Genomic DNA, 18,951 nt, shown 5'->3' on the forward strand with positions numbered 1-18,951 from the left:
GAGGTATAACTCATAAATATCTTAAGATAGAGCTTACTGCAAATAACTACTCTTATAATCAAATACATTACTGTTCATGGGAATCAAACTGGGGAGAAGGAAAGACCAATGTGAATTTCTGTAGATTTGAGTCAAGGAAGTTACATCTTTATTAAGCTATAAAATAATTAGTTATTTTCGTCTTGTCTTAAGTAGACAGCTGTAAACTATTATACCAAAAATGGAATCATAGGACTTCCCTGGTGGCACAGTGGTTAAGGATCTGCCTGCCAGTGCAGGGGACACGGGTTTGAGCCCTGGTCTGGGAAGATTCCACATGCCACGGAGTAACTAAGCCCGTGCGCCACAACTACTGAGCCTGCGCTCTAGAGCCTGTGAATCACGACTGCTGAGCCCGCACACCATAACTACTGAAGCCCGCGTGCCTAAAGCCCTTGCTCCACAAGAGAAGCCACCGCAATAAGACCAGGCACCGCAACAAAGAGTAGCCCCCACTCGCCACAACTAGAGAAAAGCCCGTGCGCGGCAATGATGACCCAATAAATAAATAAATAAATAAATAAGTTTTGTTTAAATGGAATGATAGATTTCAGTTGCCTTCTAGACCTTATTCACTAGACCTAGAATTCACTCTTTTGGTCCATTTACTTAAGCAGCTCTTTAGATTGTAAAATAGTTTAGGTGTTTTGGTGCTTAAAATACTGTTTTTATGTTTAAGAACCTAGTATATTAAAGATGTTTAGAAGTAAATGTATGCAATTAAAATTGAGATAAGAGAGTGAAAAGGAAAGGGTATAACAAAGCCAAAGGAAAAAGATATCATCTTTCTTTACTTTCTGCACTCTTATCATCCTAGTTCAAATGATTATTCTTCCATTCATATTTTGGTATCAGTGGCAGACCACATTTAATTGGTTTTTCCTATGTATCAGCACTGCCTAAAGAAAGCTGGGTTAGCTTTTAGGTGAGTATAACTTAGTAATTGCTTTTAGCTAAACTTTGTTTTTATATAAAAATATTCAATGTTTTGGGTGTGTCTGTTTTGTTTTGTTTCTTTCCAGTCAGAAACCCTTACACAGGACATAAATACCTCTGTGGAGCTTTACAGTCTGGAATTGTTTTACTTCAGTGGTATGAGCCAATGCAGAAATTCATGTTAATTAAGGTATATATTACTTTGTTTACATTTTTTTAATTTAGAAAACACTAATGTATAACTGAGCCTGAAATTTTAAGACCCCAATGCTACCATCTAGGGTTAGCATGTTTATAGTTTTTATAGCTGTTTATTTGGTTTAGGGATTTTTGTGTTCTTAAGATTTTATCTTTAACTTACGTTAATAAACTTCCAGAAATATCACAGCCATAAAGAAGAATATGGCCAAGTCTCTAAAACATATTTTTATGGAAAACTGATTCTTATCATGATATTTAAAGGTAGTCCTTTTTTTAATTGAAGTATTATGATATTGTGTTAGTTTCAGGTATACAGCAAAGTATTCAGTTATTTCTTATTTTCCATTATAGGTTATTAAAAGATATTAAATATAGTTCCCTGTGTTATACAGTAAATCGTTGTTCCTTATCTATTTTATGTATAGTAGTTTGTTAATCCCATAATTCTTATTTATCCCTCCCCCACTCCCTTTCCTCTTTGTTTTCTATGTCTGTGAGTTTGTTTCTGTTTCGTATATATATTCATTTGTATTATTTTTTAGATTCCACATATAAATGATATCATATAGTATTTGTCTTTGTCTGACTTACTTCACTAAGCATAATATTCTCTAGGTCCATCCATGTTTCTGCAAATGGCAATATTTCATTCCTTTTATGGCTAAATAATATTCCTGTGTGTGTGCGTGTGTATCAATCACATTTTCTTAACGCCAGTCATCTGTTGATGGGCACTTGGATTGTTTCTGGTCTTGGCTGTTGTAAATAGTGCCGCTGTGAACGGCATGGGGTGCATGTATCTTTTCAAATTAGAGTTTCATCTTTTCCAAAAATATGCCCAGGAGTGAGATTGCTGGATCATATGTTAGCTCTATTTTTAGTTTTTTAAGGAACCTCCGTACTGTTCTCCATAGTGGCTGCACCAATTTATATCCCCACGAACAGTGTAGGAGGGTTCCCTTTTCTCCACATCCTTTCTAGCATTTATTATTTATAGACTTTTTAGTGATGGCCATTTTGACTGTTGCAAGGTGGTACCTCATTGTAGTTTTGATTTGCGTTTCTCTAATAATTAGCGATGTTGAACAACTTTTCATGTGCCTGTTAGCCATTTGTATGTCTTCTTTGGGAAAATGTCTATTTAGGTGTTCTGCCCATTTTTTGATTGGGTTGTTTTTTTGATACTGAGTTATATGAGCTGTTTGTATATTTTGGAAATTAACCCCTTGTCAGTTGCATCATTTTCAAATATTTTGTCCCATTCTGGATGTTTTCTTTGTTTTTTTTATGGTTCCCTTTGCTGTGCAAAAAGCTTTTAAGTTTGATTACATCCCATTTGTTTATTTTTGCTTATTTTTATTTTTTTGCCTTGGGAGACTGATCTAAGAAAATAGTGCTACGATTTTTGTCAAAGAATGTTTTGCCTATGTTCTCTTCTAAGAGTTTTATGGTGCTATATCTTATATTTAAATCTTTAAACCATTTTGAGTTTATTATTGTATATGGTTTGAGGGAGTGTTCTAACTTCATTGATTTACATGAGGCTGTCCAGCTTTCCTAACACTGCATGTTGAAGAGACTGTCTTTTCTCCATTGTATATTCTTTTCTCCTTTGTTGTAGATTAATTGATCATAGGTGTTGTGGGATTACTTCTAGGCTCTCTATTCTGTTCCACTGATCTATATGTCTGTTTTTGTGCTGATAAGAGGTAGTCGTTTTTCAGAATTAGATCAATCAAGAAAATGAAAGCCTTTCTGTTGAATTTATTCAACAATATGAATGAGGAGATTGTTTCTAAATTATACATCTGTTTATTTTTTGCAGCACTTTGATTTTCCTTTGCCAAGTCCTTTGAATGTGTTTGAAATGCTGGTAATACCAGAACAGGAATACCCTATGGTCTGTGTAGCTATTAGCAAGGGCACCGAATTAAATCAGGTAGTTCAGTTTGAGACAATCAATTTGAACTCTGCATCTTCATGGTTTACAGAAATTGGTGGAGGTAAGTGTTTTTTACTTTGTGTTAAAATATTGATGCTTTTGCCTACAAAAGAAGCAGAATAGGTTCAACCTGTGTGGGCTCTTTCAAATAAAGATTCAGAACATAGTTTCCCAAGTAAGCCCAGAGGATCATGTACATATAGTTTATGATCTCTATTTGCCTGAGGCAATTTGATACAAAGTATTTTACCAAAGAAAATTTTAATGACTGCTGACATTTAAAAGTCTTAGTTGTTATCCGTTAATCTTTAGACTTACTAAATAATTAAGTTTTCTAAGATACTTTTCAAATTTTATCAGCTTCTCAAGCAAAGAAATAACTTTTTTTTCTATCACTTTTTTCCCCCCCACACTTCTTAAAATCATTGAGTTCTGGTACTTTTCATACTTGAATAGAAGCCTCTCATGTGTGGCCTCCAAGCTTTACCATTTAAAGATACAGGAAAGTATCTCTTGCATTTTCTGAGAATTGTTTGTTAGCCTAGGATTTTATCAAACATGTCTCAATGAAAACTCTGAAAAGGTTGAGAAGTTTATTTTCAAACTTTAAAATTGGAACAAATCAATCAAGAATTCATGTCAAGGGAATTCCCTGGTACTGCAGTAGTTAAGAATCCACCTTCCAGGGCTTCCCTGGTGGCACAATGGTTGAGAATCTGCCTGCCAATGCAGGGGACACGGGTTCGAGCCCTGATCTGGGAAGATCCCACATGCCACGAAGCAACTGGGCCCGTGAGCCACAACTACTGAGCCTGCGCGTCTGGCGCCTGTGCTCCGCAACAAGAGAGGCCGCAATAGTGAGAGGCCCGCACACCGCAATGAAGAGTGGCCCCCGCTTGCCGCAACTAGAGAAGGCCCTCGCACAGAAACAAAGACCCAACACAGCCAAAAATAAATAAATAAATAAGTAAATACTAGTCATGCTTTAAAAAAGAATCCACCTTCCAATGCAGGGGACAAGGGTTCGATCCCTAGTCAGAGAACTAGATCCCACATGCATGCCACAACTAAGAGTTCATGTGCCACAACTAAGGAGCCCATGAGCCACAACTAAGGAGCCCGCTGGCCGCAACTAAGAAGCCCACAAGCCACAACTAAAGAGCCCGCTGGCCGCAACTAAGGAGCCCGTGAGCCGCAGCTAAGGAGCCTGCCTGCCACAACTAAGACCCAGCGCAACCAAACTAAATAAATAAACTTTAAAAATTTTAAAAATAAAATATTAAAGAATTCATGTTAAAAAATAAGTAACATGAAGGTTTTCATTTTGCCAGTTTACTGTTTTTGTTGTGCTAGTGTATTATCACCCAGATTTATCAAGCCATTTTTACATATGAAGTCAAGTAAGCTTTAGTTATAACTTATTTCATTTCTGACCACTGTTACGTTCTTTATCACCTCGAGAAGTCTGTTACAAGTATTATAAGTTTGAAGGTTCTTATTAAGTATCTTTGGCTTTTGATCATTTATAGGCTAAATTATAAGAACACTTTTATAAAACCCAGCTACTTAAGTTAATGTAGAACTGCACTAATGTCACTTTCAGAATCACTATGAACTAGTGGGGTTCTAGTAAATGTTTAACAATAGACTCTTGGGGTGCAGAGAAGCCTGGTTGGTAGCAGTTGCCTATTTCTGTGGTATAAATGCTCCCACCACAGCCAATTTCAGACTACCAACTTGATGTCATCTGGCTTGCAAAATTTCTGAAAATTTATCAGTCCAGTACAAGCCAGTTCCAGCATGCCCTGGTCTAATATCACTGTCTTTATAGACCAAATTATAATTTCCAGTAGAATAAAATAGGAATGTATTCTTTTACCCTCCCACCCCACCTGCACCCACCTTTCTTTCTAATAATGTTTTTGGCTGAGGTAGATGCATATCTTCCTGGTATACCTAACAGAAAGGTGGAAATGACATTTATTATCATAAAATATAAACAACCCAAATAGAAGCGTGTTCCTATCATGTATTTATTGCTAAAAAGAAGAGTTATGGGTCAGTTTATTTAAAAACCAAGATCATGTTTGGCAGACAGCCCCAACTTGTTTTTACTGGTTAGTATACAATAATAGTGTAGAGAAAGTCATTTCATATGATTATCTAATGTGAGTTTTCAAACTACTATCTTCTGTATGATGTATTAGGAGGTTACATTGCTTAAGGCTGGGCATTCAGTGAGTCATCTTGTGAATTTGCAGGGGTGAGGGTTGAGAGGTTTTTGCTGTTGTTTGTTTTGTTTTTTAATGCCAGAGGCAAACTGTTCTACCCACTTTTAACATTGTCTAGGCTAAAATTAAGGCAGACCCAAAATTACTTCCTAAGGAGAGCCAGGACTCTGAGGGTAAACATTCAAATCACCCTAAAGCAGAAACTGTCTTTATTAGGCTTTTCCATTTTCATAAATGATTGCTAATCTATCTCCCAGGTATGTTGATTGTTGAGGCCATGCCTTGAATTGGCAACAGCTGTAACAGTTAAAATGAACTCCTATTCCAAGACTCTTTTAGTCGTAGTTTGATGTATTATTGCAGTATCCTTTTCTCCAAGGATGGTGCTTAGCACTTATCAGCACTCAATAAATGTTGAATAAATGCACGAACGTAGCTTTACTGAGAAAAGCTATTTTTTGGAATGTTGCCAAAGGACAACAGTTTACCAATTCTGTACATCTGGATTCTTCACTATATATGGACTTTGGAAGGTCCACAAAAACCCAAAATAATAATTTTGTGTTTATGCTCAGATGTGCAGTTTTTAAGGGAGAGGAGTTATGGGTGTCCGAAAGAGACGTAGTTAAGAATGACTGCTCTGAGATTACAATGGCAAAGGATGAGTGGGAAGTAAATAAATAGAGACAGCAAAGGTGGACAACATTTTTTGATAGTTTGAGTGGGAAGAACAAGAGAAAAATGTTAGCTGAAATGAAAAGAGGAATTATTGAAGTGCGGCTTGCAGGATCTTAGTTCCCCGACCAAGGATCGAACCCTGGCCCCTGGCAGTGAGAACGCTGAGTCCTAACCACTGGTCCACCCTGAAATTCCCAAGTGTGTCATGAACGCAAGACATAAAGTATATTCATAAGAAGCTTAAAGAGGAGAAGCAAGAAGAACTACAATCTTGCAGCCTGTGGAGCAGAAACCACATTCACAGAAAGAGAGACAAGATGAAAAGGCAGAGGGCTATGTACCAGATGAAGGAACAAGATAAAACCCCAGAAAAACAACTAAATGAAGTGGAGATGGGCAACCTTCCAGAAAAAGAATTCAGACTAATGATAGTGAAGATGATCCAGGACCTCGGAAAAAGAATGGAGGCAAAGATCGAGAAGATGCAAGAAATGTTTAACAAAGACCTAGAAGAATTAGAGAACACACAAACAGAGATGAACAATACAATAACTGCAATGAAAACTACACTAGAAGGAATCAATAGCAGAATAACTGAGGCAGAAGAACGGATAAGTGACCTGGAAGACAGAATGGTGGACTTCGCTGCTGCAGAACAGAATAAAGAAAAAAGAATGAAAAGAAATGAAGACAGCCTAAGAGACCTCTGGGACAACATTAAATGCAACAACATTTGCATTATAGGGGTCCCAGAAGGAGGAGAGAGAGAGAAAGGACCTGAGAAAATATTTGAAGAGATTATAGTCGAAAACTTCCCTAACATGGGAAAGGAAATAGCCACCCAAGTCCAGGAAGCACAGAGAGTCCCATACAGGATAACCCCAAGGAGAAACACGCCGAGACACATAGTAATCAAATTGGCAAAAAATAAAGGCAAAGAAAAACAATTGAAAGCAGCAAGGGAAAAACGACAAATAACATACAAGGGAACTCCCATAAGGTTAACAGCTGATTTCTCAGCAGAAACTACAAGCCAGAAGGGAGTAGCATGATATACTTAAAGTGATGAAAGCGAAGAACCTACAACCAGGATTACTCTACCCGGCAAGGATCTCATTCAGATTTGATGGAGAAATCAAAAGCTTTACAGACAAGCAAAAGCTAAGAATTCAGCACCACCACACCAGCTCTACAACAAATGGTAAAGGAACTTCTCTAAGTGGGAAACACAAGAGAAGAAAAGGACCTACAAAAACAAACCCAAAACAATTAAGAAAATGGTCATAGGAACACACACATCGACAGTTACCTTAAACGTGAATGGATTAAATGCTCCAACCAAAAGACACAGGCTTGCTGAATGGATACAAAAACAAGACCCGTATATATATATATATATATGCTGTCTACAAGAGACCCACTTCAGACCTAGGGACACATACAGACTGAAAGTGAGGGGATGGAAAAAAGATATTCCATGCAAATGGAAATCAAAAGAAAGCTGGAGTAGCAATACTCATATCAGATAAAATAGACTTTAAAAAATGTTACAAGAGACAAGGAAGGACACTACATAATGATCAAGGGATCAATCCAAGAAGAAGATATAACAATTATAAATATATATGCACCCAACGTAGGAGCACCTCAATACATAAGGCAACTGCTAACAGCTCTAAAAGAGGAAATCGACAGTAACACAATAATAGTGGGGGACTGTAACACCTCACACCAATGGACAGATCATCCAAAATGAAAATAAGTAAGGAAACAGAAGCTTTAAATGACACAATAGACCAGATAGATTTAATTGATATTTATAGGACATTCCATCCAAAAACACTTTCTTCTCAGGTGCGCACGGAACATTCTCCAGGATAGATCACATCTTGGGTGACAAATGAAGCCTCAGTAAATTTAAGAAAACAAATCATACCAAGCATCTTTTCTGACCACAACGCTATGAGATTAGAAATCAGTTACAGGGAAAAAAATGTAAAAAGCACGAACACATGGAGGCTAACCAATATGTTACTAAATAACCAAGAGATCACTGAAGAAATCAAAGAGGAAATCAAAAAATACCTAGAGACAAATGGCAATGAAAACACAACGATCCAAAACCTATGGGAGGGAGGCAGCAAAAGCAGTTCTAAGAGGGACGTTTATAGCTATACAAGCCTACCTCAAGAAACAAGAAAAACCTCAAATAAACAATCTAACCTTACACCTAAAGGAACTAGAGAAAGAAGAACAAACAAAACCCAAAGTTAGCCAAAGGAAAGAAATCATAAAGATCAGAGCAGAATAAATGAAAGAGAAACAAAGAAAACAGTAGCAAAGATCAATAAAACTAAAAGCTGGTTCTTTGAGAAGATAAACAAAATTTATAAAGCATTAGCCAGACTCATCAAAAAAAAAGAGGGAGAGAACTCAAATCAGTAAAATTAGAAATGAAAAAGGAGAAGTTAAAACAGACACTGCAGAAATACAAAGTATCCCAAGAGACTACTACAAGCAACTCTATGCCAATGAAATGGACAACCTGGAAGAAATGGACAAATTCTTACAAAGGTATAACCTTCCACGACTGAACCAGGAAGAAATAGAAAATATGAACAGACCAATCACAAGTAATGAAATTGAAAGTGTGATTAAAAATCTTCCAACAAACAAAAGTCCAGGACCAGATGGCTTCACAGGTGAATTCTATCAAACATTTAGAGAAGAGCTAACACCCATCCTTCTCAAACTCTTCCAAAAAATTGCAGAGGAAGGAACACTCCCAAACTCATTCTATGAGGCCACCATCACCCTGATACCAAAACCAGACAAAGATACTACAAAAAAAGAAAATTACAGACCAATAGCACTGATGAATATAGATGCAAAGATCCTCAACAAAATACTAGCAAACAGAATCCAGAAACACATTAAAAGGATCATACACCATGATGAAGTGGAATTTATCCCAGGGATGCAAGGATTCTTCAATATATGCAAATCAATCAATGTGATACACCATATTAACAAATTGAAGAATAAAAACCATATGACCATCTCAATAGATGCAGAAAAAGCTTTTGACAAAATTCAACACCCACTTATGATAAAAACTCCCCAGAAAGTGGGCATAGAGGGAACCTACCTCAACATAACAAAGGCCATATACGACCAACCCACAGCAAACATCATTCTCAATGGTGAAAAACTGAAAGCATTTCCTCTAAGATCAGGAGCAAGACAAGGATGTCCACTCTCACCACTATTATTCAACATAGTTTTGGAAGTCCTAGCCACGGCAATCAGAGAAGAAAAAGAAATAAAAGGAATACAAATTGGAAAAGAAGAAGTATAACTGTCACTGTTTGCAGATGACATGATACTATACATAGAGAATCCTAAAAATGCCACCAGAAAACTACTAGAGCTAATCAATGAATTTGGTTAAGTTGCAGGATACAAAATTAATGCACAGAAATCTCTTGCATTCCTATACACTAATGATGAAAAATGTGAAAGAGAAATTAAGGAAACACTCCCATATACCATTGCAACAAAAAAAATAAAATACCTAGGAATAAACCTACCTAGGGAGACAAAAGCCCTGTATGCAGAAAACTGTAAGACACTGATGAAAGAAATTAAAGATGATACCAACAGTTGGAGAGATATACCATGTTCTTGGATTGGCAGAATCAATATTGTGAAAATGACTGTACTACCCAAAGCAATCTACAGATTCAATGCAATCCCTATCAAATTACCAATGGCATTTTTTTACGGATCTAGAACAAAAAACTTACAATTTGTATGGAGACACAAAGGACCCCGAATAGCCAAAGCAGTCTTGAGGGAAAAAAACGGAGCTGGAGGAATCAGACTCCCTGACTTCAGACTATACTACACAGCTACAGTAATCAAGACAGTATGGTACTGGCATAAAAACAGAAACATAGATCAATGGAACAGGATAGAAAGCCCAGAGATAAACCCATGCACCTGTGGTCAACTTGTCTGTGACAGAGGAGGCAAGGATATACAATGGAGAAAAGACAGTCTCCTCAATAAGTGGTGCTGGGAAAACTGGACAGCTACATGTAAAAGAGTGAAATTAGAACACTCCCTAACACCATACACAAAAATAAACTCAAAATGGATTCGAGACCTAAATGTGAGACCGGACACTATAAAACTCTTAGAGGAAAACATAGGAAGAACATTCTTGACATAAATCACAGCAAGATCTTTTTTGATCCACCTCCTCTAGTAATGGAAATAAAAACAAAAATAAACAAATGGGACCTAATGAAACTTCAAAGCTTTTGCACAGCGAAGGAAACCATAAACAAGACGAAAAGACAACCCTCAGAATGGGAGAAAATATTTGCAAACAAATCAACAGACAAAGGATTAATCTCCAAAATATATAAACAGCTTATGCAGTTCAATATTAAAGAAACAAACAACCCAATCCAAAACTGGGCAGAAGACCTAAATAGACATTTCTCCAAAGAAGACATACAGATGGGCAAGAAGCTCATGAAAAGCTGCTCAACATGACTAATTATTAGAGAAATGCAAATCAAAACTACAGTGAGGTATCGCCTCACACCAGTGAGAATGGGCATCATCAGAAAATCTACAAACAACAAATGCTGGAGAGGGTGTAGAGAAAAGAGAACCCTCTTGCACTGTTGGTGGGAATGTAAATTGATACAGCCACTATGGAGAACAGTATGGAGGTTCCTTAAAGAACTAAAAATAGAATTACCATATGATCCAGCAATCCCACTACTGGGCATATACCCAGAGAAAACCATAATTCAAAAAGACACATGCACCCCAATGTTCATTGCAGCACTATTTACAATAGCCAGGTAATGGAAGCAACCTAAATGCCCATCGACAGACGAATGGATAAAGAAGATGTGGTACATATATACAATGGAATATTACTCAGCCATAAAAAGGAATGGAATAGTCATTTGTTGAGACATGGATGGATCTAGAGACTGTCATACAGAGTGAAGTAAGTCAGAAAGAGAAAAACAATTATTGTATATTAACGCAGGTATGTGGAACCTAGAAAAATGGTACAGATGAACCGGTTTGCAGGGCAGAAGTTGAGACACAGATGTAGAGAACAAACATATGGACATCAAGGGTGGAAAGCCGTGGGAGGGTGGGGGTGGTGCTGTGCTGAATTGGGCAATTGGGATTGACATGTATGCACTGATGTGTATAAAATTGATGACTAATAGGAACCTGCTGTATAAAAAAATAAATAAGATTAAAAAAAATTTTTTTAAAAGCTGGACTTCCCTGGTGGTGCAGTCGTTGGGAGTCTGGCTGCCAGTGCAGGGGACACGGGTTCGAGCACTGGTCTGGGAAGATCCCACATGCCGCGGAGCGGCTGGGCCCGTGAGCCACAACTACTGAGCCTGCGCGTCTGGAGGTTGTGCTCCGCAGCGGGAGAGGTCACGACAGTGAGAGGCCCGCGCACCGCGATGAGGAGTGGCCCCCGCTTGCCACTACTGGAGAAAGCCCTTGCGCAGAAACAAAGACCCAACACAGCCATAAATAAATAAATAAATAGATAGATAAATAGATAAATAAATAGATAAATAAATACATACATACATACATACATACTTCAAGAGGATTGACATATACACAGTACTATATATAAAATAGATAACTAATAAGGATCTACTGTATAGCACAGGGAACTCTACTCAGTACTCTGTAATGACCTATATGGGAATAGAATCTAAAAAAGAGTGGATATATGTATATGTATAACTGATTCACTTTGCTGTAGAGCAGAAACTAACACAATATTTTAAATGAACTATACTCCAATAAAAATTAGTTTAAAAAAAGCAAAAAACAAACTAAAAGAATGACTGCTCTAAATTATCTAAAATCTTTTCTTAGCTTCATCTAGACCGTTCACGCAGTCTGTGTGGCTAAAATAAATTGTTTTACCAAGAATGTTTTGCAAAAATGTCATCACTTCTATTCGCAGATGTTAAGAGAAGTAGCCCTGTGAATATCAGCAAAGTGATGAAAGTTGCTTCCTGCAAAGATGTTGTTGACAGTATTGTTCATTATGCTACCCTGGTGTCCTGTTAATACAGGAACTCCTTCCTACGTGCGTGCACGCACACACACACACCATCCGGCACCCCCCCCCCAATACCAGGAAAATTTCTCTCTAATAGTTTCGTTAATCCTTTTGCTTTTTCTGAATTACTGACTTATTTTTATCTCAGGGACACTGTGATGCACCTAACTGATCTTGTTTTCATCTTCCCATTGGCTACTGTAAAATGCAAAGCAAAATCTAGTCACTGTATAGTATGCCTCTTACTTTCTTCCCCACATTTACCGTTTGCTTCGTTTTATTTTTGTAACTCATCTTTCTAGAGCTAGCTGAGGTATTAACTAAATGTAATATTGAGCCTTTCTCAGCTCAGTTAGCCTTGCTTAGGACTTCGTTCTTTTAAATTGACTTACATACAGTTTTTGACAAGAGAATTACAAAATATAATTTCTGTGTTTATTTCAAAGACTAGTTTAAAATCACAGAAAAAAATCAGAATTTGTGTTTCTTTTCTAAGTTCTAGTTTTTAAAGCATGTTATATAACTGTAACCTTGTTTTTTCCCCCCCAAGGCAGCCAACAGTTAGATTCCATTCATGTAACACAGTTGGAGAGAGATACTGTTTTAGTGTGTTTAGACAGTAAGTATTATTTTAAAGTTTATTCTAAGTATAGTACTTGATATAACATACCTTTTCATGGAATTGATTCTAATAGAATCAGTAAAGTAGATTTGCAGTTTTCCACCTTAAGTGGCATTGTTTTATTGATGAAAAACCGAAATTGGCTACAGATATAGTAACTAATTGATCTGTTTGTCAAACTATCCTCTGTGACCTTTTTCTTTATTCTGTTTGGCCTACTTGGAAACATTATACAGTCAGCCCTCTGTATCTGTAGGTTCCACATCCTCTATTCAGCCAACCATGGATTGAAAATATTTAGAAAAAAAAATTCCAGAAAGCTCAAAAAAGCAAACCTGAATTTGCAAGTGCCTGGCAACTATTTATATAGCTTTTGTGTTGTATTAGGTATTATAAGTAATCTAGGACCTACTGTATAGCACAGGGAACTATACTCAATATTATGTAATAACCTATAAGGGAAAAGAATCTGAAAAAGACTATATCTACATATATATACACACACGTATGTATAACTGAATCGCTGTGCTATACACCTGAAACTTACACGATATTGTAAATCAACTATATTTCAATAAAAATATTTTTAAAAATTAAAGTCTATGGGAGGTTGTGTATAGGTTATATGCAAACACTAGGCCATTTCATATAAGGCACTTGAGCATCCATGGACTTTGGTCTCTGTGAGGGGTACTGGAACCAATTCCCTGTGGATACCGAGGGACAACTGTATTAGACAGTTTTCCATAACCTTGGGGTAAAATTCTGTATTAAATTACTCTGTATAAAATTCTGTATAATTCATTGTAATTAATGAAAAAATAGAAGGTTATACTAATTTGGTCACTTCTAGTCATATAACATGAACTTTTAGAATCATGTCAATGTGATATTCTAATGCACAAATAGATTTGACACCTTTACCTGCTAGTTGTGATTCTTTTGATGCAGCGAGAGATGTTATCGATAGATGTGTGTTGTACTGTATATGCAGTGGAAGAGACAGAAAAACTTTAACAACAGGTGTTTTCAATTTTGCAAACAAAGCACTCTAATTCTTAAAATCCCCCTTACTTTAATGCAATGAATCCTGCAAGTGAAATTCACCCAGACTTGGAATTATATTTGAAATTTGGCAATATTTGCTGTGGTTTGATTCATTCCAATATTTTAAAATTACCAAACCTGCCCATAGATGTTTAGGGTTATTTTTAAAATTGTTCCACTACGGAATTTACCTGTATTTTTGTCTTAATTTCTTTTCTCTAAAGTGTTCCCTAGTGGATTTGCCTTATAGAATCATAAAGATCATCTAATATTATAGATAAGTAAGCCAAACCCCAGAGTGTTTCATTTGCCCATTATCCCTTAAGTACTTTTGATTCTTTGAATACTGATAAGATTGGCATGTTGTTTGGTTACTCTTAAGTGAATTTGATAAATTCTTTTTTACCCAAACAAGTAGAAAGCTCAGTACTGATTAATGAAATAAACAGATGATCAGAATTTAATTGTAGTAGTGTTGAACCTTTAACATTAAACGCCTAAATACCTTCTGAGTCATCCAAGTAAAATAAATTGTACTTAGTTTTCATTTTGTTGATTTATGTATTTTTTTAAAAAAATTTTTTAAACCTTTGATTAACTAGGACTTCCATTTCCCAGCTATTCATGGTAAATGGAAAGTTGACTTTCTTCAGCTGTTTTTTTTTCTTAGGGGAGCAGTGTAACACTTTGAAAATTGTTTGTCAACTCTATGGTATAAATCAGTTTTACTAAGCAGCAATGGAGATAGGTGTGTAATCACAAATAATGGTGGATGAGAAAGTAATGCAGAGAGAAGATATCTTCCAAGTCAGAGCTAAGATGGTTAAATTAAAAAACAAATGGACAAAAGGGAAATAGAAATATTCACATACACTGTCTATCCCAGAGTTTACTTATAAAGAAATTCTGACTTTTGAGAGTACTATTTTTTCCTCCCTTGTACTTCTGTAGAATATTAGTTACATACTAAAGTTAAGAATTACTGCAGATATTATTTATCATATGTTATGTAATTTGTAAGGGAAAAAAACCAACTCTTATTGCTGAATATTTAGGCACCAAGGTAACCACTATTAAAGAAACACTTCACTTTTTAAAAAATGAGAACATAAGTGTTCAGTATGAACTATGAAAAAAAAATACTGGTGGGATTGCCATTTACGGAGGCCTCACTCTTATAGAACATATCAGTGACAGTTTTTCACTGGGCATACTTGAATCAAGAGAAATAATTGAACTATTAAGAATATTGTTATATATCCATGTAAAATCCACTTATCAAGTTACATTTATTTTAGCAAATCTGCATTTCCAGTCTTGACTTGTTTTTTCTTTTTTTAAGAATTTGTAAAAATTGTAAATCTACAAGGAAAACTAAAATCAAGTAAGAAACTGGCCTCTGAGCTAAGTTTTGATTTTCGCATTGAATCTGTAGGTAAGTCTCCTTTTTTAATAATGCATTTAGAGTACTTGGTTTTTTGTTCATTCTGTACTTAGGGTTATCTAGACCAGCACTGTCTCAAAGATGTTTCTTTGATATAGAAATGTTCCCTGTGTTCTTAAATACAGTAGTCATTACCACACTTGTTAAGTACTTGAAACATGGCTAGTGCTACATTTTAATTTTAATTTTTTAAATTTTAATTAATTTAAATTTTGATGTAAATAGCCACACAGGGCTAGTTACTATAATATTAGACAGTGCAGGTCTGGACCATAATAAATCTTTTATTGTCGTTTCTTGAATATTTAAAACATGAAATCATTTCTTCTATTCATTGTTCCCTTTGCTGCATCAAGTGAATTATACTTCTTCCAATTCTTTCCAAATCATGAAGGTATTTGTGTGATGTGATTAACAATGTTAGATATGCTAGAATTCTTTGCCGTGTAAGATTCTGGTTGGTGTGTGTTGATGGTTTTTGCTTTTAGGTCTATTTAAATATAAATAACTAGTTTCCCACAGAATCTGGAAAATACTATGCCATTTGAATTTGCTTCCTTGTCAATGAGTGTTTTACTCTGTAATATCATTGGTTTTATGATAAAAATTATTGTTTGCATCCTCACTGATTATATGTCAGTAAGTATTTTCCTCAAGGGTGATAGAACTTATGAAAAAATACCATGGGTGGAAACATTTTGAACAGTTCATGATATGGTTCTACTTTAAGTCAAAAACAGTTAAAACAAAATTGGTGATTTTTATTTGAGCCGTAAAAAATATATGTATTTTATAATTAAATGTATATACTTTTTAAAATGTGTTTCTCACTGTTTAGAAAGTTTTCTGTTGATTTTTTTTAAATTTAATGGTTTCTCAAGTGGAGTTTTGCCCTATTGCAAAGTACATTGATCCTTCTGGGTAAACATCTTACATAGAAATAATTTGCTTATGATTGGAAATTTTATTCAAGCAGAAAACCTAAACTTTCTGTAGATGCCATGACAAAAGGAATTTTGGAAATATTTTCTTCTTTTACTCCTTTTTATGCTGGCTATTGCATGCCAGTTTCTAAGATTTAATCTTTTCAATAGAGATTCCAATATACAGATCTTTAGGTCCTCTTAATTTTAACTGAAACACACTAGTACCTCAACTTTTTCATATATGCCAAATGTTTTAGGTTATTTTCGTTATACAAAAGTTTGTTCCTCCTAGGCTACCATCTCTTCTTTCCAGTGAACTTTGGAATAATTTCAAGGATCCTCCTGGGTAAAAAGAGTCCCTTCAAGTCACCTTTTAAAAACAAAGCCAGTACTACCTGTTTTTTTATTTCATGGCTAGTGAAACTTGTATGATTTGTTATCGTAAAATACTTTTATGTTTATTGAGCTAAATTATGTTTCCAGAACACTCTTACATTAACTTTTTACAGAGTCAGTATTCTAGTAAGAAATATAATAAATTTCAATCACTTTCTCCCATCTTTACTGGTATAGGGCATATGGCTAACTCTCCAACAATCAAACTGGTTTTCTCCTTCTCTCACTGTGCTTTAATGACTCTAGCCTCTGGCCAGGAAGGACCCAGAGGCCCTGCTGCCTCCCCCCACCCCAAAATTGGGGGCCCTGCCACTCTGTTTCTAAACCACTAAGTGACCCCATATGTGTGCTTCAGTGGGCCCAGCACAGGCAGGACACAGAAATGGACAAGGCACAGCGATAACAGGTTTTCCTCCAAGATCCTCAGGCCACCCCAGGGGATCGTGGGAGATGGGTGGAGAGCAAGAGGGGATATGGCATGTCATTAGGTGGCCACACTTTGGGGTCACGGTCGTTCCTGAATCCAAAGCCATCAAGAAGTTGGACAAGCTTGGCTCAAATCTGTGACCACCCTTGTGAACAGTGGGACCTGCAAGGCCAGGGCAAAGGCCCAGTGGGCTCTGGAGGCCTGATGGGGTTGGGCAGCAGCAGTGAGTACTGTAGCTGAGAGCCCCTAGCCCCTCCAAATAATAATTGGTTCACAGATCAAAAATATTCAGAGTGTGGTTAAATTTTAGATTACAGGACAGGTTTATTTTTAAAAATTAATTTTATAATAGGGAATATGTGAACAGAAATAAAAGATGCTTCCTGAATAGCTACTTCTAAATATATCACATTATTTAAATAATCATGTTTTTAAATCCAAAAAACCAGTTATGTTTTTATTATTTTACTTACCTAAGACAAAAGATAGTATATGAAAGAAAAATTAATATGCGGATGTCCAGCTCATCAAAAGTTAGCCCATTTTTAAATAAATGCCTGTTATAACGTATCTTTGAAAACTTCCATGACCCTGCCTCAATAAATTATTTGAGCTTTGACACGACTTAGCCACAAAAATGTTGGGAACTAATGGTCTAGACAGTGGCATTTTGCACCAAGCACTTGAATAGCCTTACATTATCATTTATTAAAGACAGTTAAGGAAAATGTATAATGCACTACTACTATGTGCCTGATTTTAGTCCCGTTCTCCCTTATCTTTTTAGTATGCCTTCAAGACAGTGTGTTGGCTTTCTGGAAACATGGAATGCAGGGTAAAAGCTTCAAATCAGATGAGGTGAGATTTCTCAAATTACCTCCAGTGATTCCCATTAAAGATTTTAAATGTTGAAACATTCGTTTTATGTATTTTCTTTCTGAAGCCATGTTGCTATGTTTAATGCTTTTAATGCCGGTAGAACAAAACTGCCAGTATTTTCCCTTCAGATAATGTTCAGTTTTGTATTTATTGTATTCTCAGTGGCCACAAGGAATTGTCAAACATGAGTTTACACAATTTCAGTCCTCTTATTTGTAATTTATAAATATGGTTGCTAAACTTACTAAACTTTTCTAAAGGTAATAAGCCTTTTCCATAGTCTATAAATGTACAGCTTCTTTTTTTCTTTTTTTTTTTTTTTTTTTTTTTTTCCATGGGTATTGGTCATTTAATTTTTATTTGGTAATTCATATTTACCAAGGTTTTATCTATATCTTTATATATACATAATATTTTAATGTTGAGTTGAAGTAGTACTCTATGCTAATTTTAATTATTTCTATATTTTTTTTTTTTTTAACATCTTTATTGAAGTATAATTGCCTTACAATGGTGTGTTAGCTTCTGCTTTATAACAAAGTGAATCAGTTATACATATACAATATGTTCCCATTTCTCTTCCCTCTTGCATCTCCCTCCCTCCCACCCTCCCCATCCCATCCCTCTAGATGGTCACAAAGCACCGAGCTGATCTCCCTGTGCTATGCGGCTGCTTCCCACTAGTTATCTATTTTACATTTGGTAGTGTATATATGTCCATGACACTCTCTTACCCTGTCACATCTCACCCCACCCCCTCCCCATATCCTCAAGTCCATTCTCTAGTAGGTCTGTGTCTTTATTCCCGTCTTGCCACTAGGTTCTTCATGGCCTTTTTTTTTTTTTTTTTTTTTTTTTTTTTCTCTTTTTTTTTTTTTTTTTCCCCTTAGATTCCGTATATATGTGTTAGCATACTGTATTTGTTTTTCTCTTTCTGACTTACTTCACTCTGTATGACAGACTCTAACTCCATCCACCTCATTACAAATACCTCCATTTCATTTCTTTTTATGGCTGAGTAATATTCCATTGTATATATGTGCCACATCTTCT

The 18,951-nt window shown here is 35.9% G+C and overlaps 1 protein-coding gene across 3 annotated transcripts in view; it reads left to right on the forward strand.

The window, feature by feature from the left end:
• Positions 1 to 18,951, forward strand: part of MAP4K5 (mitogen-activated protein kinase kinase kinase kinase 5) — a 152,831-nt gene that overhangs the window by 120,193 nt on the left and 13,687 nt on the right. For 2 of the 3 annotated variants that reach the window (XM_082452103.1, XM_082452104.1), the window contains exons 26-30: positions 1,062 to 1,165; positions 3,002 to 3,179; positions 12,708 to 12,776; positions 15,169 to 15,261; positions 17,807 to 17,877. In XM_082452103.1, the coding sequence (XP_082308229.1) occupies positions 1,062 to 1,165; positions 3,002 to 3,179; positions 12,708 to 12,776; positions 15,169 to 15,261; positions 17,807 to 17,877 (515 nt within the window). Of the gene's footprint in view, positions 1 to 1,061; positions 1,166 to 3,001; positions 3,180 to 4,131; positions 11,641 to 12,707; positions 12,777 to 15,168; positions 15,262 to 17,806; positions 17,878 to 18,951 lie in introns of those variants that run through there. The other variant, XM_082452105.1, reaches the window with a different exon arrangement.

The sequence above is a fragment of the Balaenoptera physalus genome, assembly GCF_965194825.1.
Source record: "Balaenoptera physalus genome assembly, chromosome: 2".
NCBI classification, from domain to species: Eukaryota; Metazoa; Chordata; class Mammalia; order Artiodactyla; family Balaenopteridae; genus Balaenoptera; species Balaenoptera physalus.